The sequence below is a fragment of the Panthera onca genome, chromosome A3 (genome assembly GCF_046562875.1).
Source record: "Panthera onca isolate mPanOnc1 chromosome A3, mPanOnc1 haplotype 2, whole genome shotgun sequence".
In the NCBI taxonomy this organism is placed as follows: domain Eukaryota; kingdom Metazoa; phylum Chordata; class Mammalia; order Carnivora; family Felidae; genus Panthera; species Panthera onca.
The window spans coordinates 24,444,782-24,472,369 of NC_138341.1; the positions used below are offsets into that span (position 1 = coordinate 24,444,782).

At 48.3% G+C, this 27,588-nt stretch overlaps 1 protein-coding gene across 4 annotated transcripts in view; it reads left to right on the forward strand.

Moving 5' to 3' along the window:
* LBH (LBH regulator of Wnt signaling pathway) overlaps positions 1 to 27,588 on the forward strand; it is a 41,815-nt gene that overhangs the window by 9,981 nt on the left and 4,246 nt on the right. The window contains exons 1-2 of one of the 4 annotated variants that reach the window (XM_060651883.3): positions 5,736 to 5,984; positions 8,584 to 8,686. In XM_060651883.3, coding sequence (XP_060507866.1) covers positions 5,959 to 5,984; positions 8,584 to 8,686 — 129 coding nt within the window. In that variant the 5' untranslated portion in view covers positions 5,736 to 5,958. Of the gene's footprint in view, positions 1 to 5,735; positions 5,985 to 8,110; positions 8,259 to 8,583; positions 8,687 to 18,947; positions 19,118 to 27,588 lie in introns of those variants that run through there. The other 3 variants (XM_060651891.3, XM_078444828.2, XM_081795196.1) reach the window with 3 other exon arrangements.

The window sequence follows — 27,588 nt, forward strand, 5'->3', positions numbered from 1 at the left end:
GGATCCCATGCCAAGCACCAGAGGCAGCCCTCGATTTCTTTATATTATATAAGGAGCTCAAGGGGAACAAATCTGGTAGGATAGGCAGAGGCGAGGGGGCTTATATGCAAACTCATATGCAAAACTTACATGCATGTGTGCTGTTTTTCCTCAGCCTTATGATTGTGTAAGGTGTAACTAAAGTAATTTAAGGAATTTGTCTTAAAGCTGTGTCGGCCTGGCAGATACACCGTTATCACGTAGAGCGTGTTTATTTGGGTGGCTTTGAGGGGTGATGGATTTAGGAGAGCCCAAATTCCCCTAAGCGATTCCTTGGAGCCACCAGCAGCTGGCACACGGTAGGTGCCTAAGGCCTGGTTGAATTGCTGCTGAAAAAGGGCAGGAAAGTGTAACATGGACCCAGCTATCTGATCCCGAGGCTGGGCACTCTGTGGGTGTGAAACACACCTAGGGCTCCAGCGAGCTGGTGTGAGCTCGGGTTACAGTTGGCACAGGAGGTCTGAAGGAGCTCTTCGCTGGTGCATAATTCACTGCTCCTCCACAGAGGGGCCACGGGTGTGAAGCCAGGAGGGACGCCGCTGCCCCTGGAGGAAGCAGGGTGACATCCTGTCTACTTGAAAAGAAAACCGAAAGTCCTGTCCTTCACGAGAAACTATTGTGTTTTCCTAACCCACAGGTATGCCAGAGTTTCTCTGGTCCAGAGTTGTGGGTGACATAGGGGGAGCTGGGGGGAGGGGCAGACAGGGGGGTGTGAAGGGAGTTTGGATGATTCCATGGTCTGTGCTCTTTGTCTAATTCAGGGAAGGTAGCAGCCTGCTGGAGCCCACCCCAAGGATCCCTGTGCTATATGATACATGTCCTGGTGAGAGGTACCTCTTTTCTGGCTGTTAAAGTGCATTCCTGTGTAGATGTGGAAAGAGAGAAAGCACGCTAGAGCCAGAGCTAGGATCGGAATGTGAGCATTTCCTTAATTGGACACGAGTGCCTTGAACTGGCTCCAGTTTTAGTGTTTTCTTTCAAGAGCCTGGACCCTAAAGATTCCATAGAGTTTTCTTTCTCTAAAAATCCCCTTGGTTCAAAGGCCCCTTGATAGAAATAAAGAAAACGCCAGGGCCGAATCTCTTTGATATGTGGGAAGGCAAAAGCTTATGGGCTGGCAGATCCCAGCCTTCTTTTGGGGGGTGGGAGGTGGGGTGAAGGGATTCTGGGTGGAAAGAAGGAGCCCCCCCCCCCCAAGATAGCACAGTGCAAGAGTACCCACACACTTTACGTCGAGCCTCAGAGCCCTGATGATAGCATGCAAAGCCCTTTCCCCTGAGCATTTATAGAGCAATTTCTCTTTGCCTTATTAGTGTCCTGAGAGCTAAAAAGATTCCTGTTGCCTGCTTTATTGCTTTAGGAGTCTGGGACTCCTAACAGAGCAGTCATGCAATGTGCCTGAGAACGGACAGCAAAGTGAGTCAAAGGCTAGAGGATTTGGTCTGGTGGGCTTGGGTTGTTTGTGCATGGACTGATTCCCTGACGGCTGAGGTGGGAAGCATGCCCACACACAGGCCTTGCTCACTTGTCATGTGTCCAGAACACAGCTGGACATGTGCTGTGGAGCACCGAAGACTGGAGGAACTCTTGGGGGCGTGAGGGGTGACGTGGGGACACTGGGGCCACCACAGCACCCACCGGCCAGAGCTTCACTGCTTGCCTCCATTGTCTGTCCCACCCGGAGCTGGAAGCTTCAGTCAAGGGACTCCAGGGGAAAATGGGGCAGTCTGTGGTTGAACTGAGTGAAAAACCAAAGCAGATGCAATCAACTCTGCTGAACCCCATATTTCCCCCCAAGCACCTTAAAAACAAGCCCTGTATCTGCTCAGTGCTTTCCAGCTTACCAAGTGTTTTCATAACTCTATCTCGTTTCATCCTTACATCAACCCACACACATTCTTGCCTTTCAGATTTCTTATGTACTCAAACGAGTTTCACTGAAAAAATTGGCTAGAAACTCCCCTTCTCCTACTCACTTTTTTTTTGAACCCCACGCCTTTGACATATCTTTAAGAAGCTCCCAGATTCCCAGGGTGGGTGGGAAATGTTTTTATTCCACCAGCCCTACCCCATTGGATGGACTCCAGTAGTCCTGGTCTTTGCCATTGGAACTAACATTGTAATATTCAGTTTGTAGTTTCTCTGTTAAAACAAATCAATGAAACCACGAGGGCCAGGATGAATGTGGGATTGTGGGGAAAACATAGGCTTTAGAACCAACAAGACCCAGAGTCAAATTCTGGTTCAGCCATTTGTGAGCTGTGTGGCCATGGCCTGCTTAATCTCTCAGAGCCTCTCTTCCTTCATCTGACAAATGGAACAGTGCCTATGTCTTAAAGTCATTGCGAGGCACAAATGTGCATCTGAGTGTACTTAGCTGCTTCATGAAGTCCCTTACGGCTAACCAGGGGCACCACTGCTAGGCAGATTGCATACAATACTATCTTTTTGCAAGGCAGAGGGGGGATAAAGCATGGAACCAGATTGCTAAATGAATTTAGATGGAGACTTTTTAACTTAATGACTAATTGGCTACGTGGCCTGCATACCTGGCACAGTGGTGCCAGAGGGAACTCGAACAATATATAAAGGAATTCTTATTTTAGGCGTGAGAGAGAAGGAGCCAGGAAACTGGATGTATGCGATGTTGGAAAGCAAGGCAGGGCTGATCACACTTGGATTTCTATTGATGCAGAATTGCACTGGGACCCGTGAGTTCCCGGGGACAAAGGTGGAAGATGGAGGGAGTGCAGAGGGATGTTTAGTTCACTGGGCTGCACATAAGAGAAGCTCAGTGAATGTCAGTTGTGGGCTGATGTGGCTTGGAGAGTCCAGGTCCTGTGTTTCACTTCTGCTGCTGACTTCTCGGCAGAGGCAGCGCAAGACATAGGGTGGTAGTGGAAAAAGCATTGGCCCAGTGTCTGCAGGCCTGCGTTCAGGTTCCATCTACACCATTCAATAGCCTGGTGACCTTGGACATGCCATTTAATCTCTTAGGTGTCTTCTCACCTGTAAAATGAGGAGACTGGACTTGGTGATTTGGAAGGTCTCTTAGCTCTAAGGTTCTGGGGCTCTATGTTAACTTCATTCACTGGTGTTTCTGTTTATTTATTCGAAGGCAGTAGGGACAGAAGGAAGATATCCTATCTCACAGGATATTGGGAAGCATGTTCAAATACCCTGTGTCTTTCCAGAGCTGATCCAGAGCAAAGTAGCGGAGTAGCTGTGTGATCTTTGGCAAGTGCTGTAATTTATTCCAGTCTCCGTTTGCACACTGTAAGCTAGGGACTGTATGTAGTACTGTGGTAATCTTCTTACATTCTTCCGAAAGCCGAGATCATGAAAATGCTTTGAAAAACTGCAAGGCGCTACAAAAAGTATTACGATCGAGAAATGCCATAGTTGTTATGCCGAAGTTTAGCCCCTGCCTCCCATATTTTCATGTGAATGAATGCACCGCTGTGGCTCCAGTGGAGAAACAGAAAGTGTAGATTTGGGGTTCTAACCCAAGGCTTGCTTTCCATTCCAACTTACTGACAAGGGGTAAAGTTAGTTAAAATGGCATAATACAAAGTTTCCTCAAGAGCAGGCATCAGGTAGTTAGTTACCTGAAGGTTCTCCAATGTAGGAAATTTGCAGGAGGCCAGACATCTGCTGGCAGAGGCCTTACTTCCCAACCTCTTCAAAATGAGGCCATTTTGACACTTTAAGGGTGTGTGTGTGTGTGTGTGTGTGTGTGTGTGTGTTGCAGGGGTCGGGGGTAGCTTTCTGAGTAAAGAAAACCTCACAAGCAATAATCACAAACATGTAACGTGGCACTGTTGGTGTGTAAAAGTGGTGAGTCAGTCTTTCATCCCAGGTCTTGCCAGGGATTGCTTCCGGGGAGAAATGGCAGGGGGCATTGGTTCTGCTCTCCCAGGGCTTACCTCAGGCCTTGTCAAGTTTCAACCTGGAAACCAGCTCTCCAAGCATTGGCTTCTCCTTTGGCTGCAGAGATGACAACATGTCACACCCAGCCTTCCAGAAACTTCTCCACCTTATGCAAAAGGCACGTACGCCTCCCCCTGCCCCCCCCCCCCCAGCTGTTAGCAGTAACCCCATACTGGAGCATCTCCGCTTAGCACCTGTCCATAGAAGCATCGACCTCCATCAGGACACTACCTGGAGAGGAGCAGCATGAAGGTGGTACTGGGCAGCATAAATCAATTTGTGATTTATCTTACCGGGTGGAGTCGGGGTGGGGAGAAGCTCCTGAATTTCTCTGGCTGAAAGGAACAGCTTGTGGGGAGGGGCTTGAAGCTGTGTTTTCATAGGAAGTACACTGTTTATAACTTAGGTTGTATATATATGACTGACTAAAAATAGCAAAGTTATTTTTATTTAATTCTTATCGTTATTTTTATTTGGGCTTCCTCATGGTCCTGCCACTGTTAAACCCTCACCATCAATCCTACCATCCTTTACCTGAGATAAGTGTATGTATTTCCACTTTTAAGCGCATATCTATGGATTTAATACGTCCACTACCTTTCAAGGAGCTGACTTCAAAAGCACATTCAATTTTGCCAAGTTTTTGATAGCTCCCCCTTCCTCTTCTTCATACACACACTTCCTCAAATTCCCTGTACACATATAGATCAGGGTTCTAAAGCCATTTTACAGGAGTTTTTGAAGCAGAGGTGTGAAGCAACGCGCTCCAGCCACAGAGGGGCAGACTCCCATCCTGGCTGTGGGGACAGCAAAGCCTGACCACCTGGACAGACCCCTGGAGTTGTAATTCTTGCGCAGCGTGGGAGGGGTTTGGCTGAAGCTCTTTGTTTCTGCTCTTTGCAGCAGATCTGGGAGCCAAGGATGGTGGGATGGGCTTGCGCAGTGCCCACCTGCACCCCATGCCCCGCGCCACGGTGTGTGTAGGTGTCCAGTGGAAAAACCCTACGACGACACCACATCCTTTCTCACACAAATAAAACCCTCCACGGATCTGCAGGCTGCAAATCAGTCCCTCGCAAGCTAACTCTTCTCCCCAGCTTCGCGTCCCCTCCCACCTTCCCACCGCCTCTTTTTCAGCGGTGCTCTAATCTCCACGCAGCTTGCCAGAGATGGAAGGGACGCGCCTCCCGCGCAGGGATCGAGGTGTCGCGGGAGAGGCCTAGTTTGGGGGCTGAACGCCGGAAGAGGAGTCCCGAGTTCTCGGTTGGGGACGAGGAGAGGGTGCAAAGGAGGTCTCTGGAGCCAGGCATCCAGGGTCGAAGGATGGCGCCCTCCTACCGCGCAGCGAGGCCGCCGAGCGGTCACGTCCGGAACCCGCCCAGCGCCCTCCTCTAGCCCACAGTCCTCCTCCCGGAGCGCCCAGGGGACTGTGCAAGGAGGGGGGCGCGGAGAGGGGCGCGGACGCCGGCGGGTTCGTCGGCGGGAAGCGGCGTTGACATTGAACTCCCACCCTGGTGCGTGCGTGTGTGCGCGCGCGCGTGTACTCGCGCGTGTGTGCGTGTGTGAGTCGTGGGGAGGGAGGCCGGCTAGAAGCAAACCACGGCCTTCGGGGGAGCTGAGCCTGAGCGCGCCCCCGAGCCGCCGCCCGCGGGAGCTGCGAGAGCTGAAGCCATTCATGATTTTGGTGACGTTATTCCAGGAGTGGGTGAGAGGGGGCGGGGTCTCCCGGGGCCGAGCCACGCCCCCCGCCCCTATAAATACGGCTTCCCGGGCTCTTTGTGGGGCCGCGAGCTCGGTGGAGAACCGAGAGCTCCGTGTGCTCTGCGGACGCCGCTGGCAGCGGGGCTGTCTCCGGAAGGCGGACCCGCGAACGCCTAGTGCTTGCACTCGGCCGCCGGCCGCGCCTGTCTGCGCCCCTGACACCCTTACTCGGGACGCAGTGACCGTTTTTAAGTCACAAGGGCGTGGGTCAGCCTCCCCTAGGACTTCATGTCTGTATATTTCCCCATTCACTGGTGAGTATCCTGCGCCCTCGGCGGGCATCCGTCTCGCGGCCATGGCTGCGGGGCCCGGGCTCCTGCTCCTGCGGGCTCGGGTGCGAGGGCAGCAGGCGGCGCGGACGCCCGCACTCGCCCGCCTCCCAACCCGTGCAGGAGTCAACGTCAAGGTTGCAAAGGTGGGGGTGGGGGGAGGGGGTGCCGAGAGCATCCAGACAAAGGGAGTGAACTCGAAGCCGTCACTTAAGTGACGGCTGCGAGGGTGTGTATGTGCTGGCGGTGGGGTGGGGGTGGGGGACCAGGAATCAAGCTTGAACCCCGCTAATAAAACCCTAATGCAGAGGGCTGCAGGAGGCACGCGCCGGGGCCGGCGCAGGGGGCTCCAGCTCTCCCCGGGCCCCTCCCCTTTTTCTTTTTGTTTGCATGCAAGTCTCGGCGTCGAGGCCGGCGGCCGCGGGGCCGAGCTGGTGCAGCGCGGGCGGCTTTTGCAGAGCTTCGAGGGGTGGGGAAAATTGCTCTCCCCACACGGAACCCGGTTAAAGCCACAAGCAGCAGTACAAGTACACGCTGCACCCTCTCGGTCTCATTCCTCTCCATAATCCGTAAAACGCGATGCGGCTTTGTGGGGGCCGGGACTGGGGCTGGGGAGCCGCCCTCGCCGGATGGGCTGGAAGAATCCGGGGCCAGGCAGGGGACGGAGGAGGTTCGCAAGGACCGGGGATCTGGGCCGGGAGGGATGCGCCGCGGGCGCCGCGCTGGTTGCGGAGCGAGGCCCCCAGCCGCGCCGGCTGCCGCTTCCTTCCTGCCTCGGGGAAGAGGAGGAGCGGCCAGGGGTCGAGCACTGGCGGCTTCGGAGCTCGCCTTCAGGTGCGGGCGCCGCTGACCTGCTCCGCGGGCTCCCGCTCGGCGCGGTCCTGCTCAGCCCAGAAACCGGAAAGTTCATGCTTCTCGCTTCAACTTTTCGGGCCCGCGCCACAGCCCGGAGCGAGGAGCGAGCGCCGCTACAGCAGGCGAGGGGCCGGGTGGGCGCTCTTCGGGCCCGTTTCCTTGAGGGTCGGCGGCAGCCTTTCCACGACCCCGGATGAATCTGCCTTTGGAGTCCCCACTTTTGACCCTAACCCTTGCCCGACGCCCAGCATCTTCTGTCTCTCCTCCCCCACGCAGGCTCTGTTTAGGGACATGCACTCTCCAAACAAAGTAAAAATTCCCCCACCCGTGAGGCTTGCGTACCCCCCTCCTGATGCGCGCCCCTTCCCTCCCACCTCCGTGCTGTGTGAGCAGCAAATGCCATGTGGGTGAGACTTCCGAGACAACTGGAGGCTTTGTGCCCCTGAACGCCCAAAACTTGCCAAGGTGGGTGTCAGGGCCCATCAGGGTTATTATCCCCTGAGAAATGAAGGGAAATAAAATAATTGGGAATTATTTCATAGTAGATTAGCACTAAATAGTTTGCAATGGTTTTTCTCCCCCCAGAGATTAGCCATTTAGCATAACTGTGGGATATGCATTATTAGCATCATGGTAAGAAACAGAGCACCTGTGGCTCAGAGAGGTTAGATTACTTGTTCAAGATCACACAGCTTTTGAGTGACAGAGCTTGGACCAGACCTCCTGCTTCTGTTCACAAATCCAGCGCTATTTCTACTCTATGTAGTCATCATAAAATGAAGAAGAATCTAAGGAAACCCTGCTTCCTTAGATGCAGTCGGTCTTAAAGCCTTGCCTGCTTTCTTTTTTTCTAACAATGTGTAAAGACATGATGGTGAAAATATTGGGTGTTGTGTAGGGCATACACTGACTTTGGTATGTACTATTTGGCACTGTGCACTCGGGACCCCGTAGGTGCCGGTGGCTTGTGTGGGGATAATGGAACATTTGTATCCTGCTTACAGAGTACAAAGCACTTTCACATGTCAGCCATTGGTGGGCCAGCTTGGCCCCTCTGGAAATTTCCTTTGCAATCAGAGTCTGGGCATCTTTAAGGCTTTTAATCCAGGGGATGTTTTTCAAGCTGTGAGCTTGCAGCTGCTGTGGCTGGGCTAGGGAAGGAGATTGGATGGCAGATGTGACGCTTGCAGGAAGCTGACCCCTTGGGGCTTTAAGTGGGATATTTTGCAAAAAGGAACACCAGGGAGAGAGAGAGAGAGAGAGCGTGAAATTTAGCAAGGCAGCATTATTGGACTTGGTTTCCCTGAGGTTGACCTGTTATCATTATGTAATAATAATATGCAGTTCTCCTAGACACGGGTTGAATTGGTTTTAATAGAGACAAATGGACTCAGATACCTACTGGTATGGTTTTTTCTGTTCTGTCACTTAAAAGAAAATCCAGAGTTGCTCTGTGCCAGTGGGGACTTGTACAGGAGAGGAGGGAAGAGAGGTTTGCCAGAGAGGTTTCCAGGCAGTTTCGGGGCTTTGTTGGTTGAGACTGAGAGCTGTGCTGCTCTGGGCTTGTACGGCACTTCCTCAGGGTGTGAGCTTGTTTTTCTGTGAGGTCTGTTTTGAACACCTCTCATCCTGCCTCCAGACAGTCCCCTGATCTGACAGCAGAACGCACCAAGGATAGGAACATGAAAGTGCGTGTGTTTGTTGACTTTTGGTCTGGGTTTCTTGGCAGCCCTGACTACCTGAGATCTGCCGAGATGACTGAGGTGATGATGAACGCCCCATCCATGGAGGAGATTGGCCTCAACCCCCGAAAGGATGGCCTTTCCTATCAGGTGAGTTCAGTACTGGGTTCATTCTGGCTCTTCAGAGCCTGGCAACTTCTGCTGGGGCTGGAGCAGACGTGGTTCTGCATCCCAGTGCCACTTGGAACTGCTATGTGACCTTGGGAAAGTCCCCTAATGCCAGTAAGCCTCAGTTTCTTCACCTGTAAAATGGGGCAACAATAGTCCTTACTGTGGAAAATGGTGGTAAAGATCCAACTTGATGAGGTGGTGTGGAGAAAGCATTCATAGTGCCTGGGACACACAGCAAGGGTTCAGTGAGCATGAACTGACGTCATTGGTTAGTCATGCTGGCTGCTGTGGACCCTCCCATTCACAGCAGCAAAGGGGAGACATGATTTGTGCAGTCAGTTCAGACCAGAATTTCCCTTCCCAGCCAGGCCTTGGGCAATAGAAACATCACCGTGAAGGGTAGCTTATGGGCAAAGGTGATCTGGTGGAAGAATATCTGTGTCACACGCTGCTTTCTTCCTCAGATTGATGGTTGACCTGCTGATGCTAACAGAGTTAATGTTCAAAGTACTTAGTATTGAGAACTGTCCCCAAAGGCAAGCTATCTCAGGGATGTGACTGCTGGCATATAGATTAGAGTTCATCCTGTGTGATGGATCCAGAATACATAAAGACTCAAAAAGTGGCCCAAGTAACACCTTCAGATTCTTAGCACAGTGCTCTTCCTCGCCTGCCATGCCCTTGTGCGCTGGCCTGGCCGGCTACATAGCATCTTCAGATACCTCTGGGACAGTAGACTGTTTCCATATTTCCAAGGGGAGTTCCTAGGTTATTGCACGTGGGAGAGGAAGGAGTCTGTTTTTAAGGGAAGACCTTGGTGCTGGGAGCATTGGCGCGGGGAAGATGAATAGGGTGTGACGGGCCGGCCCATTCAGCAAATACTAACAATGTCTGCTGTGAGCCGTGCACTTTGCAAATTTACTTGTTTACTCTTGACCGTAGCTCTGAGGTGGGAGGTCTTGCTCCGTTTAACAGGTGAAGAGACAGGCTCAGACTGAGTAGACCCGCACTCCAAAGCCTTGCTCTTCTGATATGTCGTATGTCTGTGCCTGGAGCTGGTCTTGGTTAGAATCTGGACTTGCTCTGGCTAGTCATTCTGTAGAACCATTTTAGGGCATTTGTTTTGTAGAGGAAGAAACAAATAGAAAGATGCGGGCGTGTGATGGTGATGGGGGGTGGGCTTGTTGATCGAAGAGCTGAGATGAAAGCTAAGTCTGGGTAAGGTAACTTGGTAGGCGACACACTGGGAGGTTCAAGAAGGCCCCTTTGTTTTGTGTCAGTCTGGCCAAGCCCCTTTCATTGGCTGGAAATAAGTATTCATGTGGCCTGAGGAGATGAGGGAAGGAGGGGGAATACCCTCTCCTGGTTGGCTTTATACCCTCCACCCCCAGAGAGGGTCTGAAAGAGACAATCAAAGGCCCCACAGCCTGTGGGAGGGTAGAAGTTTCCTGGCCCACCAGCCAGGGTGTTTTTGGATACCAGTTTCCAAGCCACTGAATCAGACCAAATCTCTCTGTGGTTACAGGTGAGACCTTCTTTCAGTTTTGGGTTTTAGATTTCCATCACAGAACGTTTCCAAACACAGTCAGGATGTCTTGTGTGTGCCTTTTATATTCTCCTTCTGAACATGTCCCAGGGTGAAGGGCCACTTCCCAGAGGGCTGTTGTCTCCACCTTCAGGCCATTCTGCTGTATCTGAGGGACAGGTAAAGATGGCAGAAGGGGCTGAGCTCTGGGTGAGGAAGGCCAAGCTGAGATTGCAATGGCAGGGGGAAAATAATAAAATTGCCTCTGGGCTCCCAAAATGTCATGATGCGGCCTGAGAAAAGGGCCCGAGATCTTGTCTTGTGGTGCTGGCCTGAGGGCCCAGTTCTCACGGCCGCTCAGGAAATCTGTTCCTGCTACCTGGGTGGGGGCGACTGTCCAGTTCCAAGATCTCTTACCTGGAACTTCAAAGCACTCTTGTCACAAGATTTCAGAAAGGTCCTCTGGTTGCCTGATGAAGAGAAGTGGGGGGACGGTGTAATCTTTAACCAGGCCACATTTACTGGGCATCGGCTGTGTGCAGTGCGCTGTGGGCGGGCGCTGCGCAGAGGGAAACCAGCATGTGCACCATAACTGGAACATAGGCAGTCTGGTAAAGCAATGCAAAGCCATGGTCAGTCCAGGTGTGGATGGCAACGAGAAGGCTTGGAACGTCCGACTTGGGGCTGGGCCTTGAAAGAAAATTAGGACTGCAAGAGAGCACCTCCACCTCTAACCTAACTTTGTTGTGTGTCCCAATGCCCCTTTGGTTTGTCCCTGTTTATGCCATGTGCGGGGCTCTACAGCGAGCTGATCTGACAATTGTCATATGACCGATATCCTCTGGGTCCCCTCAAAGCCAATGTCACCCAATGAAACGCATTCCCACCAGAGCTCTGGGGATTGGCTGGGACTGCGCTGGCTGGATAGCTCATCCTCTGGGCTCAGATCTGGGGCGGGACATCTCAGAACTCTGTTCTTGGCCTTCTTCCTGAGGGTAATAATAGTACATGGCTTTTACCAAGACCTGCTTTTCCAAGGAACTGAAAGTGGGAAGGAGACATCAATCCCGACTTGGCAGATGAAATAGAATCTCAGGCTTGTGATTCGACCTTGAAACAAGGTCAGAAAATAAATAGGCACACTGGACTTTGTCAGTCATTCCCCCACCTTCCAGACCTACCCGGAATGAAGCTTTCCTAATCTCTCTGCCCCAGATGGGACCTCTTTCTTCTTTCAACACCTCTGGCCGGTGTGCTTTGAAACGATGCTTCCCTAGGCTTTGAGGTTGCAGGTCCTGCCTGACCTTCTCCCTGCCCAGGTCTCTGAGGGCAGGGGATGCCTTGTTTCCCTCTCTGTGCCCATCAGCCATCACCTCCCCAACCCAAGGTGCCTGTTGGCTCCAGGCTTTCACAGAGCAGGTGCGAAGTGGCTGGTGGTTGTTCTGGTGAAGTTGAGTCTTCTGATCCTAAAGCTGGCCGTCTTCACCTCTACTTTAAGGTTTTTAAAAGGGCTGCCTCAGCTCATGCCTGTCAAGGCTTCAGATAAATGCCTTTTTATCCTCTGAAAAGTTCAGGTAAAGCCCTACCTCTTGTGCCTAGGATGATAGTGTCATTTTGTGAGCCTGTATACAAATCAGCGGAGCCAGTGCCTTGGTGCATCTGAACTTTATTTAGAGAGTCCGTTCCGTATGTGAGGTCCATGTCTGTGCACCCACTTGGCATGAACCAGGACACCTGGCTGGGTGGGTGAGTAAATGGTTACTCGAAAGTCTGAGTACCTGTTGGTCAGGCTGCGGGTAAGCAGTCCGTTCACTGGGGCTGAGCGGGAGGGTCCCCGGGAGGACATTTAGGTCCCTAATTGCTGCAGCTGCCTCCCTGTACTGTGGCTGTGGACCCCCTGTTCTCTGACCCACCCGTGGGACAGGAATGTCTGCTGCCTACACCTTCTTACTTTCCCCAGTTCAAGGAAGCAGGTCAGCGGCTGCCTGGTGGGGCCCTCCCTGGGCTCTGGGGGCTCTAAGGATGTAGCATTTTTATGCCTCTCTGGCTGGGCCTCCTTTTATGCTGCACCTGAATCGGCCCAGGTCCTGTGTGGGGAAGGGTCCTGAGAGTTTGCCTATAGACACTGCCACTGCCACGACCCAAGGGCTGTGGGCATTCTGGCTTTGCTGCCTGACTTGCCCCCCAGCACAGTGCTGAGACTTCCGCGATTGCATTGCCCTCACTAAGTTCTAGACAGAGGTATGGCTCCTTGGTTTTCTCTGAAAACTGCCCCTTCTAAAGCATCCAGACCGAGATCTGATAACTCTGTCCTTCCCTAAGCTTTTTAAATTCCTCTGTGATCGGCATGCGTGTCTCTCACTGGCTGTCCTTCGTATCCCTGTTGCTGTTCTTGGTCACGTACTCCTACCATTTGACATCCATCCGCCAGTCCGCTAGGCAGCGGGCTCTCCTCAGGGAAGCCGGGAGGATGTGCCGTAAATCAGAAGGAGCTAGCTCTTCACACACCACAGCGTTCTGCGTCCTGTGCTTTCCCTTTGATCCCCTGAGCTCAGGGCTTCCCTGCGTCTTCCCCGTTGCTTCCTAAGACAGGAGGAGGGAGGGATATCCTGGGTTTGGCACCATAGCGAGGAGGGAGAGTGGGGGGCTGACCTCTCGCCACAGTTCTGTCCTTTGCTTCTTGCAGTCTGAGAGTCTGAGAGCCTGAGTGTTAGCTCTCTTCTATCTGCAAGGCCCAATGACAGCCGACTCCACCTGCCCGCCCCCCTACCCGCACCCTGCACCTACCACTTCCCTTTATCAGAAGCAGCAGCTCCTGTCTCAGCCAACAGGCTTGGGTTAATCTCTGAAGTCAAGCAGCAGTTCAGAAATACCTTCTGTGCAGAGCCTTTCTTTATGAAGACCCCCTGAGCCTGGCTCTCCCTGGGTGTCCCCCGCTGTGCAAATGCACCCGATGCAGCAAGTGACTGGTTGAGCTTCCTCCCCAGGCTCAGCCCTCAGAGAGGCTGGAGCTCTGAGTCCCTGTCTCTGCTTCCCACAAGCCTCTGCTCAGGAGGCCATGCCTGGTGACTCCTTCACCAGCTCTGTCTCTTCCTCCTCACGCCCCTGTATCCCTTCCCAGTTGTGGTACCCCACCATGTTCTCAAGGGTTTTGGAAGCCCTGCTGAGTGGCCTCACGGAAGTCCCATGGTCACTAGGAAGTCATCATCTTAAAAAGCCCTCGATTGTCCCTGGAGAGAAATAAAGCTAAAATTGCAAAGCATTTGGCAGGAGATATCCAGCCATGGACACGACATGTTGCCAGAATCACAGCAAGTTTTCCTTTTTCTATCCCCACCCCCTCCACTCCACTCCCTCCTTAGTACAAATCTTAATAATGTGATGCCAAACAGCCAGTTAGGGCCACAGGGTGTAGCAGGAAGGCTTTGTTTCCAAGTGGGTTTGTGTCTGCACACGCAATCTCTCTTCGAGTCAGTGCCCACCCTGTTCATATCAACTCTAGGTTGTATGAGGGATCCAGCACCTTCCTTTGTATACCCAAAGCCTTGACACACACGTCATGTTTACAGTCTGGAAAGCTCCCCCCCCCCCCCGCCCCGCCCCGGGTTGAGGCCTACAGAAGGCTGGAATTGGTCCCCTGGGGGATTCCTCCACCCTCGCCCCCCCCAACACACGCGATGTGGTCACAACGGTGAGTCTGTGGCACGGCCAGGGAGAGAACGGGCTTTCTTTGCTTTCCTGGCCAACGTGTTACATGCTAGAATCAAGCAACCAGCCTTCTGTCAAAGGGCCTGTGTCAGGCCTGACGCCTCTCAGGTGGTGATATGTTCATCGCTGTGCAGCGTGGGGGGCTGTGTCTTAGACTGCTCTGTTCCTATGGTGCCGGCCACAGTGTCCCGCGAACAGCTGCACGGTGAGTGCTGAAGGATCGATCGGACCTTCCTCTCTCCCTTTCCCTCTACCTCGGCTGTCCCACGGCATAGATTTTTATAGGATCAGCACCTTCCTGACATCGGCCCAGTCTTCCAAGTCGAATAGAAAGGAGGATTGTACCCTTAGGGAAAGGGGTGAGTTTGGGTGGCGAATCTTGCCACTGGAGCCAAGAGCTATTCCTGGGTGTCTAGTGAATGTCCTGAAATGATCTTTCAGGCCCGAGTCCTGAAATAATCCTCAGAGGATATGAAAACAGGCCCTCATTCACATGGGGCTCAGAGTTGTCAGGGTCTTACTTCTTTCCAGTCTCTTAGCTGCTGGACCCTTCTGCTACCTCTCACCGCCCCGCTTGCCCTTCCCTTGTCCCTGAGCCCACCCCGGGAGGGTTCTTTATCGGCAAATCAAATCCTGCTTCTGCTGCTTCCCGAACCCTTGGCTGGGGGAGGGCTCCTTCCTGCGCAGACCTGGGGAAAAAATTAAAAGTTGCCAGAAGTTTCTCAGTTTCTCCAGACTGTTGTTCAGCTAGCATTTTGAATTTAAGGGAAGTTTGGGCTCTTCCCCCCCTCCCCGCCAACTAGAATCCTTTGCCTTGCTGGCACTGTCGGAAGGTCCTTTCTTAGGTAAACTGTAGAGAAGAGGCACCCAAGCATGTAGCCAGGGCAGCACTGACTGCTTGCTGCTCAGCCATGAATTTTATTGGAGCCAATGGGAAGGAAGGTTCTGGATCTCTCCCCCAGAGTAGAAATGGCCTGAGCCAGGAGGGCCTTCACAAATCTCAGTTCAGAGGTGTTAGATTTCTAGGTCTGACTTTATCCTAACTTGAATCTGAAGGTGGTTCCCAGACAGAATTAATAGTATACCTTGAATTCACCTTCTGCCTTTGCTTTGTAGAACACTCATCCACCCTGCATTTGAGAGGCGTCCCTGCTTTCCCAAATTCCTAAATGTTTTCTCCAGACACGGCCCTGTGTACAAGCTCTAATTTAATAGATCACCATTGTTAGCCCAAAGGGTGTGGGCAGCACTGAGCTCAGCCACTGATCTCTGTGGACCGACCCTGAGGTGCTTGCTGAGATTCATATACTCATATATATGTGCATGCGCACATACACACACACACACACACACACACACACTTGCAGACACTCACATGAACAGGTGCGTGCGCGCACACACACACACACTCTCTCACACGCACTCCCTCATGACCAAAAGGGCAGACGGTGGAATGTTAATAGTGGTTGTTTTAGATTGGAGTGTCGAGATTATAGGAAAATTTTCTCTTCCTTTTCCCTCTTCCCAGTTAGTTTATATTTTCACCGATAAAGTACGTATTTTATTGTTCTTTCGCTAACTCCTCAAATTTTAAAAGTAACCTCTGCCCGTGATGGAATTTTAACTTTCTTTAACCTTTTTGTTTTCTAAATCATCATAACCCCACCATGCCTGAGTCACAGCTGTTCACATTGTAGCAACTTTTCCCTTCTTTTCCAGTGCACATGTATTTTCAGGTAGCCAAAATCACAGTTGTGTTGTGCCTTTTTTACTTCACAGTGTATAAGTCATCAGCATCACATCATTACAACTTGTCTTATAAAGGCTTTAAAGCCAGCAGTTTTAATAACTGAACAATGTCATGTCCCATGGTTACAACATGATTCTTTTTACCATTCTGCAGTTGTTGAAAACTTTTAGATTGTATAAGTTTTTCCTCCTATAAATAATGTGAAAATTTATATATAACTTTATGTATAAATCTTTGTCTATAGTTAATACTATTTTCCTCAGAGTAGAGTCTTAAGACAGAGTTTTAAAGTCAAAAGATGCTGTGTGTGTGTGTGTGTGTGTGTGTGTGTGTGTGTTATAATTAAAAAGGTAATATTTATTCCTTTTAGAAATTTAGAAAAATTTAAAATACAAAAAAATCCACCATATTTCTATCACTGAAATATTTTGGTATGTTTGCTTCTAGTATTTTTGTATGTCTTTATGTTAAAAAGACAAAATTGAGACAAATATGTATATTTATTATATACATATAATATCTAGAGAGCGTATACATACGCTCTATTGAGTCTTTTTTCACTTACTATAATTTGTAACTATGTCCATTTGTTTTTCTTTGTAAAATGGTGTTTCATTTCGTGATGTGCCACTTCTTACTGCTGAATCTTTGGTTGTGGCGTATTTTGTTCCTACAAAGAATGCTGCTCTGAACGTTATTTTACATAAATCTCTGCACAGGCCTGATTTCTTTCCTTGGAATAATTCTTGGAAGTACAGCTACTGATTCAAAGAGATTCAACATCATTAAGCCTCTTGATTATATATGACCTTAAAAAACAAAACAAATAGAAGTGTTTATCAAAATATAAGCTTCTTGTCTGGAAAGCTCTAGCACACAGAATTTCAGGGGTGTAAAATCTGTAGAGTTGGGATCATGGAGGAACTTTGTGGGTAGAGTCAGAAAGGTGTTTGGTTATTTCAGAGTGTTTAGATGTTGTACATCTTCCTTTAGTTCGTTAATTGCTTATTTTGAGCAGAGATGATAACAATTAATGATGCTTAGGCTGTATTTAGCCAGCATTGCAAAATAGCTGGTGATTATATTTTTGTCCCATTGTGGGCAGATTGACACACTCTGGATTATAGATATAAATGGGTCAGTGATTGCTCTCCTTGTCTCCTTTATTCTATTAATGACATTGGAGCACCACGTGACCTTGAGGAAGACTAGTGAAATCGCCTCTGCCTGGAGACCCATGAAATTTGGATGGACATTCGGGTAGTCCCTTAGGCCATCTTGGTTTTCTGGGGCTCCAGGTCTGGCTCATGGAATGGTCATGGTTTAGAAATATTGCTTCGGAATTCAGGAGGGACTGTGCTCTTAGAAGTAGATCTGAATATAATGGAAGTTTTGGGCGCAGTGCTCAGGGACTTTTTACCCAACAACTGTGCAAGCCTCAGCTTCTTGGCAACAAGTAAACAGCCTAAGCCGATGTTCCAGTAGGATTCACAGACTAGTCAATTTAGGTGTTACTCGGACAAACTTCACAAATGTTAGTGTATTTTCATGGTTACCGCCTATGACAAGCAATACTAGTTTTCCATCTGTGTGGTGATATTGTTTCATTTTTTAAAAATATTTTTTAAACAAAGGAGTAAGGAAAAAATATAATTGAGCCATAATGTGTATGTGGACATAGAGGGATAAATAATTTCAGTGGTGTCCAACTTCCCAAGGCTGGCATCACTATTGTTATCATGAAGGAATTTCTTTTCTTCAACCGTTGTATCCTCTTAGATGAAAGCATTCTTAAAGATCAGCTAACACTCCATTATGATTTCTGTATTTCTTTGGTCATTTGCCCCCTCAGATGTGACAGTTGGAGCATTAGGATCCTTCCTGGCTATTTTCCTTGGCACCCTAATATTAGAGGTTTTCATGCCAAATGACTTCTTAATGATGTTCTATGTATGTACTACTTGATGTTTTAACAAAGTGTTAACACCAGAGGACAGCTGCCCTGGGGTTCACAGGAACTTTCCAAGGGATGTGACAGCAGAGAGCATTTTCGGGAAACCTATTTCCACATCTTCAGCTTCCTTCTGTTGCTTTTCTAACATTGCATTTCCTGAAGACGGGCTTCTCCGGTTTTCTTTCCCTACCTTTCCTGTCAAGATTGCCTTCCACCTGTTTTATTTTTTTATTATATTTTTAATGTTTGTTTTTGAGAGAGAGAGAGAGAGAGAGAGCACAAAAAGGGGTGGGGCAGAGAGAGAGGGAGACACAGAATCTGAAGCAGGCTCCAGGCTCTGAGCTGTCAACACAGAGCTTGATGTGGGGCTTGAACTCAAAAACCGCGAGATCATGACTCAGGCCGAAGTCTGACTAACCAACTGAGCCACCCAGGTGCTCTTTTCCTCCTCTTTTATAAGAGAAGGACTTGTGTCTTGCCCTCCTGAATCTTTTAAGGTACTTTCCCCAGGGTGTTGAAGCCCTGAGGGAACCAAACAAATGGGCCATTCAAAATATTACTGACTGGGAAGCTCCATAAATCCCACTATCTATCACATTAAGAAACCAATAAAAAAGATTACTTTTTGTATCTAACAATTATTTGTGGTATTTTATTGATCAGTTATATACTAATAGCTGCAATGAACCAATCCAGATTTTTTTTTTCCCTAACAGGCCTTAGGGTCATTTGATATACAAATATTAACTATCAATTTATATCCATAAATACATTTCTTTGCTGCAGAGAAGTATGAGAAAACCTCATGACTAAAAGCTTCTATTAAGTTAAAATTCTATAGAACAGTAGAATGGAGAAACATTTTCAAACAGAGAAAAGGATAAAATTTAAGAGCTTGTTTATGAGTTTTTTAACGGGTGAGGGTTGACACCAAGTTGCTTTGGTGTTTATAAGGCATTGTGTACAGGGGCGCCTGAATGGCTCAGTTGGTTGAGTGTCTGACTTTGGCTCGGGTCATGATCTCGCAGTTTGTGAGTTCAAGCCCTGCGTCTGGCTCTGTTCTGTGCTGACAGCTCAGAGCCTGGAGCCTGCTTCAGATTCTATGTCTCCCTCTCTCTCTGCCCCTCCCACTCACACTCTGTTTCTCTCTCTCTCAAAAATAAAGATTAAAAAAAAATTTTTTTAAATGCTTATACAAGGCATTGGGTACATTTAAAAGAATGGTATAAACATTTTATTTTAAAACGTTGATGTTTATGATATATCAGAAGTTTCAGGTGTCGATTTAAAAATGAGTGAAATGACAGAATTTTTCAAAATTCTTTTAGAGAGTATACAAACAAAAAGTGGAATCCAACCGTGACACTCTAGCATCTCAGACGTGGGAGCGCATGCAACAGTGGCATGACGTTGGGTCACTTGGGTGCTCTTTGGACACAGCCGGTGACGTGGATTTCAGAACCTCTCAGAGCTGTAAGATTATGGACTACAAATCTGGATAACTGGTTTCTAATCTTGGCTTGGCTTCTGTCTGTGTCGCCTAAGGAAACTCACATCACCTCTTTTGGCCTTGATTTCCCCATCTCTAGGGGAGAGGGCCGATGCTATTACTTCTGTTAGACTGTTGTATGATGAGGTGAGATCCTCTACCCTGATCCTAGATAGATCCACCCTCTGGAATTAAAAAATCTGCTCTCTTTTCTTCATGTCTGCCTTCCGGCTGTTTGAAGGCAGCTTTATGCTCCTCTCAAATCTTTTCAGTCTGAAAACATACTGTCCTTCAACCTTGACTTATGTGGTCATCTTCCCGAGGGTGCTTTTTCTTTCTCTAGGTCAGCAGTTCTCGAATGTTTTGATCTCAGCCCCTTTTCCATTCTTAACAATTATTTAGGACCCCCAGAGGTATTTGTTTATGTGGATCATATCTTTTGATATTAAAACAGAATGTGTAAAAATTTTCTGTATTAACTCCTTTATAATAACAGTAAAACCAAGGTGCCTGGGTGCTCAGTTGGTTGGGTGTCAGACTCTTGATTTTGGTTCAAGTCATGATCTCATGGTTCATGAGTTCAAGCCCCGTGTCAGGCTCTGTGCTGGCAGTGCAGATCTTGCTTGGGATTCTCTCTGTCTCTCTCTGTCTCTCTGTCTCTCTCTCTCTGCCCCTCCCCCGCTCGCTTTCATACACACGCTCTGTTTCTAAATAAATAAATAAATGAAATTCTTTAAAAAAACCAGTAAAACCAAGTGCCTAGTTGGTTGGACTTCCAACTTCAGTTCAGATCATGATCTCACAGTTCATGAGTTTGAGACCAGCGTCAGGCTCTGTGCTGACAGCTCAGAGCCTGGAACCTGCTTCAGATTCTGTGTCTCTCTCTGCCCCTACCCCACTCAAGTACTGTCTCCCTCCCTCTCTCTCTCTCTCTTTCAAATATAATTAGAAAATATTTAAAAAACCCTATTTTAAAATAACTGTAAAACCATTACATGTTAATATAAATAACAGTTCTTAATAAAGACAAATATGTTTTCAAAACCAAACTAACATAAAAAAAAGTTTAGTGAGAAGAAAGGCATTGTTTTACATTTTGGCAAACCTGTTTAATATTTGGCTTAACAGAAAATGGCTAGCCTCTCATGTCTGCTTCTGCATTCAATTTGTTACAATAAGTGTTGGTTGGAGTAAATAAAGAAAATTGGGCCTATGCAGATATATTAGAAAAGCTAACAAAAGGAAGAAATATCTTAATAGCCTTATTCAGATATTTTTCTTTGGTATTTCACCAAAACTCAGCAAGTGGTAGTTTCTTAAAGGTTAGTAGCAACATGGAATCTGAAATCTCATCAACAAAGTAGTTGTACTCTTACATTAAAACCCAGTAGTCTGTCTTACACTTTGAATGAGTCTTTTACCCATGTTTGGTTTTGTGATGTGGTGCGTCGGTCATTTGGAAGACACACGTTGGCTGAACAAGACAGGTCTTCCGAATGTTGACACGTGTCATTATAAAATGTCAAAAAGTCACATTTGTTCATGTCTTTACTGGTCTCATCAGAAAGTCTTCAAGTAATTAGGAAGCTGACAAGGTTATGGTGGCTGATATGATTTATGCTTGAAAGTTTGATTTTTATCATTGGTAACAAATATTAGTCATTTTCCGTGAAGTGACATGCTTGTTTTGTTCACTTTTGAGGACATGTCCCCCAAATACCCAAGTCAAAATAACCATGGTTTGTTGGGCCATCATTTTTTTCAAGTAACCATGGTGTTCCGTGGAAATAGTGGCTAGTTCAGCTGGCAACTCCTTTGCACGCGTGCTCTTCCTTGAGATGTGCTCTGAAGTACAGCAGCAGCGAGCTGTCTGCTGGCTTTCCATTTCATCACATAGAATACTAAAGCAACATGTACCTAAGAGTCAATATTTAGGAGCACCTGGGTGGCTCAGTCAGCTGAGCGACTGACTTCAGCTCAGGTCATAATCTCAAGGTTCATGAGTTCGAGCCCCGCGTCAGGCTTTGTGCTGTCAGTGCAGAGCCTGCTTTGGACCCTCCGTCTCCGTCTCTCTCTCTGTCCCTCTCTCTCTCTCTCTCTCTCTCTCTCTCTCTCTCAAAAATAAATAAACATTAAAAAAAATTAAGAGTCAATGTTTAATAAAAGTTAAGTTTTACAGCTTTGTCAAGGATACTAAGTCTTTTTTTTTTATTGTGTGCTGTGGTAAAGAATATAATACCTGTAAGTACAGTTTGCTGCTACACCATTCATTCTTGCCAGGGTGCCAGCAGTTTCACCCACCAGTGTTCCTTATGCCATTAGTGCAGGTGTCAACACAGAGAGAAAGGCAAATAACATCTTTGTATTAAGAAAATATTTTAACCCCATGTACGCTCCTTCCATGAAAAGACCTTGGGATATGAGCTTTGAGAATGGCTGCTCTAGATTAAACAAAGAATATGTCTGATCAGAGGACAGCAGGGCCATCGCCTCCCTGTTAGTGTAGACAGCCTCTAGGAATACAGCCCTGTTTGTATCCATGTTGTGGCATCAATACTGCAGCTCTGACCAACTAAAATCTCCAGCAGGTCTTTTATAGGACCTGCTATCAAGCAACACTTCCTATTTGGGAAGAAAAAATAATGTTTTTAACTCAAAGAAAGATAGGTATATTAGCTGATGACCCCACTTTGGGACAAGTTGAGTTGGAGATGATGGGTGTCATCCAAATGGAGATGTTTCACAGAAGGTGGGAAAGTGGAAGTGCAGCTGTAGGTTGGGGAATCCTCCTCCTCTGATGGACAGGAGAAGCCGGGAAGCTGTCTGAAGAAAAGCCTAGGATGATGCCTAGAGCAGGGGCGTAAGAATCAGGAGACACTGTGAAGCCAAAAGCCAAATGACCTGGTAGTGTGCCACAGAGGTGGTGGTTTTGCATGACGGCCGAGCTAAAGCCATGGGGCAGGGCTGTAAGGGAATCCTCAGAAACTTGAGAGACTTGTTTCCATGCAGGGATGTCTTTGGGAGCCATGTGTGGTAGGGGTTCGGAAGGGGAGTCCACACAAGGGTGGGATGGCTGTGGGACTAGGCCAAATATTCAAGACTTTTGTCTCCAAAATGGAAAATGAGGGAATGGTTGGCCGCCTCAGTCTAGGCTTTTTGAGAGAGAGTAGGTGTGGCTCTGGGACATTTGGCTGTACCAATGGAGAGGGATGAAAAAAAGCTATCTGTCATCCCTAGAGGCCCAGAGGTGACCAGGAGGCAAGTCTTCTTTCTAAAGGGCAATGCTAATATAGTCCTTAGGATGGTAGGATGTGGGGATTTGAAATCATCTATGCCAGATAACTGCAGTCTCTTTCTCACTGCCCTGAAGAACTTTGAGAGAAGTGTTCTTTAACACTCCAAAAGCCCTGTCAACTCACTGGGCCCAGAGTTATCAGCAGCAATTAGTGCTAATTAATTGGAATTTGGAACTCTTGACCTGCAGGATGGGTGTGTGTTTGAGAGATGTTTATGAAGGATGGTGTTTATCTAGAGGATTTCCTTTTCTTTTAAGTTTCGGGGCTGGAGGCTTAAGCATCTTTAATCCAAAGGAAGGAGATCCAACAGTTGTTACAAAGCCTTAAATCTCTCCTCAAGTCTCCCATAGGATTAGAGACACCAGAGAAGGGTAGGAGAGGGTGAGGTGGATATTCTGTAGTCCCAGGCCAGGGGGATTTGAGCATAGTGAAAGTGTCACGGATGGAGAGAAGGAGGTGACTAGCATCCCAATGGAGATGAGACTGTTCTTCCTCCCTGAATCCAGTTAGGAACCACTCTGTCCCTTTGCTATAATTCTTTCTGTTCTTACCAGCCACGTTTCACTTTGAAAAGTCATTAAAATGCAAATAACGATGATGATGATGGCGGCGGTGGTGGTGGTGGTGGTACAATAGCAGGAGGCAAATGTTTCAAAGAACATATATATTTCTTGCCTTTGGATATTGTTAGGGGTCAAAAAGCAGGGTGACTTTTCATTTGGATTAGCTGCTGCTCATTCGTTCAGCCCTTGGTAGAGCAGGATGCTGGTAGAGATCTGCCCATTGTTATAAACCAGCCCCTCCTAGGAAGGAATAAACACACAAGGCCAATCCATTGTTTTTCTCCAAGAAAAAGAAGAAACCCGGACTTAGGGAAGCTGAGAGGCAGCAGGCCCCTAGAAAGGTCTGTGGGGGTGGGGTGGTGCATGATGGGAAGATCACTAGCTACAGGGAATCCACTGAAGACTAGACTAGGTCCTGGACCAAGGCAGTGGCTTTCGTTCCAGCTGGCCCAACCCAAACCCTGGGAAAACAGAAGCATTGGGAGGGAAGTGATAAAGTCAAAATCCTTTCTCCATAGAACCTGGCCTAGAATTGTGAGTGCACACCCAGGAGTTCTGCTCACTTGTGCCCGTCCCAAGCAATTGGGACTATTGACTTTTCAGTCCCTCACTCTAAGCGCTCCTTGGGGACCGCAGTTTTACCTAATAAGAACCATTATTAGGAATTCCAAGTTTACAGAACATGTTCACACATACCGGTATTTGATTCTCTCCAAAGCACTATAAGATGGGAATGAACATTAATCCCAATCTATAGATGAAGAGAAGAGTTCGGGAATCGGCCACCACAGCTTTGAGCCCCTTGGGTACCATGCTGGTACTCAACATGGAGCTGCATGTAATCATGCCAATGATACTATAAAGCAGAAATTCCTTCCTCATTTTACTCTGGCAACTGAAGCTAAGAGAAGTTAAAATGACTTGAGCAAGGTCACAGAAGTAATAAGAAATGGGGGACAAAGTAAAAGCCAAGTCTTACAGACTCCTGGCCTACCACCTGTGGGAATGGCGATTTTCCATTGCAGGTTTGAGGTTGATTATCTCTGCTCTGGAACCCGAGAGGGGAGAGGCTCACTGGTTTTGTGTTCGGAGGCAGATCCCTCCCAGCGCCCCGGGGACTGCCAGGTTATTCACCTCAGGGCCTTTGCCCTCCCTCCCCTCTCCACCCCACCCCATCCCTCTGTGACAGCCCAGCACAGAGAAGCTGGATGCCCAGGCCCCTGAGGTCTCAGCTTGCAGAGCTGGTAATTAGCCCTTTGTATCCATTTAGCCACCTTTCATCTCCTGCATTGGCTGGTGTCCGCTTTCCCTGTTAGCATCTCTCAGCTCTTTGCCGAGCCCTCCACCCTCTTTGTGGCCAGCTCTTGTGAGTCGTTTGTCAGGAATGATGGCTGAGGGACGCGTGCACTCAGGGGAGGGGCTGTTCCCACCAGAATTGCTCACATTTTCCATCCCAGGTGCCAGACATCTCTCTTCTCTCCCCACTGCAGAGGCAGCCAGGTTTAGGTCACCTGGCTTAGAGGCAGACAGTTGATAGCTAGGCCCCCAAATTTCAGGCCTTTGGAGATTTGATATTACCTCTCAGTTCCCCTCCATGGGTGAAATGGGAGCTGACTGACCAGCAATTCTTACATTCAGGCGAAAAGCCTTCTAATTCCTCACCCCCAACCCCAGACTACTCTGCTGTGAGGCTGCCCATGTTGGTCCATCAACCAAACATCCTGACAGTTTTCCTGGACCAGCCTGTTTTCCTGGTCCTTGTATTTAACTATTTATGTTTGCGTTGCCCAGTGCAGTAGCCACTAGCCACATGCAGCTATTTAAATTTAAATTTATATTTACATAGATAAGTCTATATTGATAAAAGTTAAAGAAAATTTAACAATTTAGCCTCATCTCAAGTGCTCAATAGCCAATGTGGCTACTGGCTACTGTTAGTACAGAGACAGAACATTTCCATTATCAAAGAAAGTCCTAATGGACAGCTCTCATCCATACAGCCAGAAATTCCAGTATATTGGCACCCAAACTACATCTCACAGACCATTTCTTCCTCGTAGAGGGTTCTAAAGCTCCCTTGACCTTTCAAGTGAACCCATTTGAGTTCCCAAAATGTCAGGGCTTGTTGGGATTAGAGGCCACCTGGAGAAGTGTCCTCTATAAAATTCACTCGTGCCAAGTTTGAACGCCTGCTGTTTCCCACACCGTGGGACACACAGGATCCGGCCGGGATGCTGTGTGTGCACTTCAACACTTCACTCCATTTGCAAAGGAAGGAACTTAGTGTCTGTTAGTTTCATCCAAGCCATCAGCTCCGGCAGCCAAGCGTGACAGTGGGATAGCTGGATGTGGAATCCAATGTCGGCAGAGGGAGGGAGGGACAGGGCTGAGAGACTCACAGCTGGGGATGGATACTTCTAGATCTGCCCTGCCCTATGCAGGGGGGTTATGGTGGGAAAGGCTTCTCAGAGCCTCCCATCTTCCTTTCTGGACCTCTTGAAGATGAGTCTTTGCTGCAGAGAGAAGAGAAAAGGATTTTTTTTTTTTTCCCCTTCCCTAGTCCAGAGACAAGGGGCACATTGGGGTAAGAGGTTGAACCAGAAGCAGTTTCTTTTTGGAACAGGGGCCATTCTTTATTCCCTGCCAGTTCCTGCAGGCAAACAGCATGCCAGGCTGGCCTGCCGCCCCGGCCTTACCTGTCATGTGCTTGGCAAGTCTGACTTTAGTCCTTTTTTCCACTGCCTTCCCTACCCCGTCAAATTGCAGTTGCAACCTCTCATTTTTCTGCTGCCTAGATGATTAAAAAGCATGACTTAGTGGAAAAATCTCGACCTCCTTAGGGTCAGCCTCTTAAGCAGCTGTCGGAGATAAGATTGTGCTGGCAAAATGCTCAGCAACACTTTGCAAGGCTTTCTGTCTGCATGCGAGGAAATGAGAAACTGGTCTGGGCTCATGTTTGTCTTTGGAGACAGCTACAATTTTCAGAGGCATAAATTGGCATTATTTGATAATAAAATAAAACCTTTGATGGAAAGGTATGATTATTATAGTGATTTTTTTAATGCAATTAACAGGCTTTGTAAAGGAAAAAAAAAATTTTAATGGCACCTCCCTTGAGCCATTCAGGGAGCAAAGTTCTCTGGCATCTGAACAGTATCAGAAGTTCAGTGCTCAGACTTCCCCCAAGGACTTAAAAGACTTAATTGTGCAGCTCCTGGTATGAAAGGCATTGTTTGGAGTTATTTTAATTACCATGTGAGTATTGCCGCCTCTTGCTTGGAGATTGAATACTTACTGTAGTCTTGTTGAAACGACTCCAAAGAGGACATTCCAGTTTGAATTCAGCATATGTCCTCAAAGCATTTTATCATCTGTGTGTTTGCCAAGAAGTTGTACACATCTAGTGAGACGTGAAGGTCGCTTCGCTTCTCAAAAGGAGAAACTGAGTCACCGGCAGTCTATAACCCGATTGGGGTTATAGAAGTAATGTCATGGACGTAGAGAGAATCTGCGGTCTGTGGCTTTACACAATGTGTTATCAAATTTGAGGTTCTACAGGTCTGAGTTCAGGTCCCCATTCAGCCACTTCCTAGCTGTGTGGCCTTGAGTAAGTCCCTTGCCTTCTCTGGGCTTCAGTTTCCTCATCTATAAAATAGGGATCACTATATACTTCATAGGATTATTGTAAAGGATGAGATTCTGCCCACCAAATGTGCCTGGCTTATCTTCTATTACCATCATCATCATTTTAACATTCCCCCCCTCCCTAATTTTAAAGACCTATTCCCATCCTGAAACAAAATGACATGCTCTCCATTCTCACTGTCCTCCTCCTCCTTCAGCTGGCCTTGCTATGTCTTGTCCCTTTTGCTCTTACTTGGCTCGGGTGATCATAATTAGAATCCAGTTGCTGGGATGTCACAGGTAGGCCCAGCCCTGGGCTTGAGGTCGGAGGGAAGAGGCAGGGGCCCAGGTCCATGCTGAGCCCGGCGGCCATCTCCTTTTGATATGTCATAGCTCTGTCTCAGGTCCTGAAGATTTAGACCAACTGTCCAGACTGGGAAGCTCATCTTCTAGACCTAGCTGCCCAGAGGTCATCCTTGCTCCTAAGCTGGAGTGTCTAGCAGCTGAATGGGTGGTTAAGGCCCGGAGTCTTGCCCACTCTCCCTGGTCAGTTTTCTATGTGTGAAACAGGCATCCGTTCACTTTTCAAAAGGCACAGGCACTGAAAACAGCAGATCTCGGTTTGAATCCTAGCCGTTCCATGGGTCCCACAGAGCCCAGGGTCTCTCTGCACCTCCATGAGGGGATGTCTGAAAGAGCTTTGAAAACTGTGGCATGCATTCCACTCGCCAGGCTTCCCCTTGCTCAGTCCCAAAGGTCATTCACAGAAGGCACCTGTGCTTCACCCCCATGGACAGACTCCAGCTCCATATGAGAAGTGAGGAGGGGCCCAACTGGGCCCCTCGACCCTCTCCCTGCTCAGCACATCAGGTCTGTGTGCACAGCACAGCCCAAGGGCAGAACTGCAGGGCTGGCCCCATCAGGGAGAGAAAACCTAGAGCGTGGGTCCACTGTCCCCATGCCTCCTTTCGC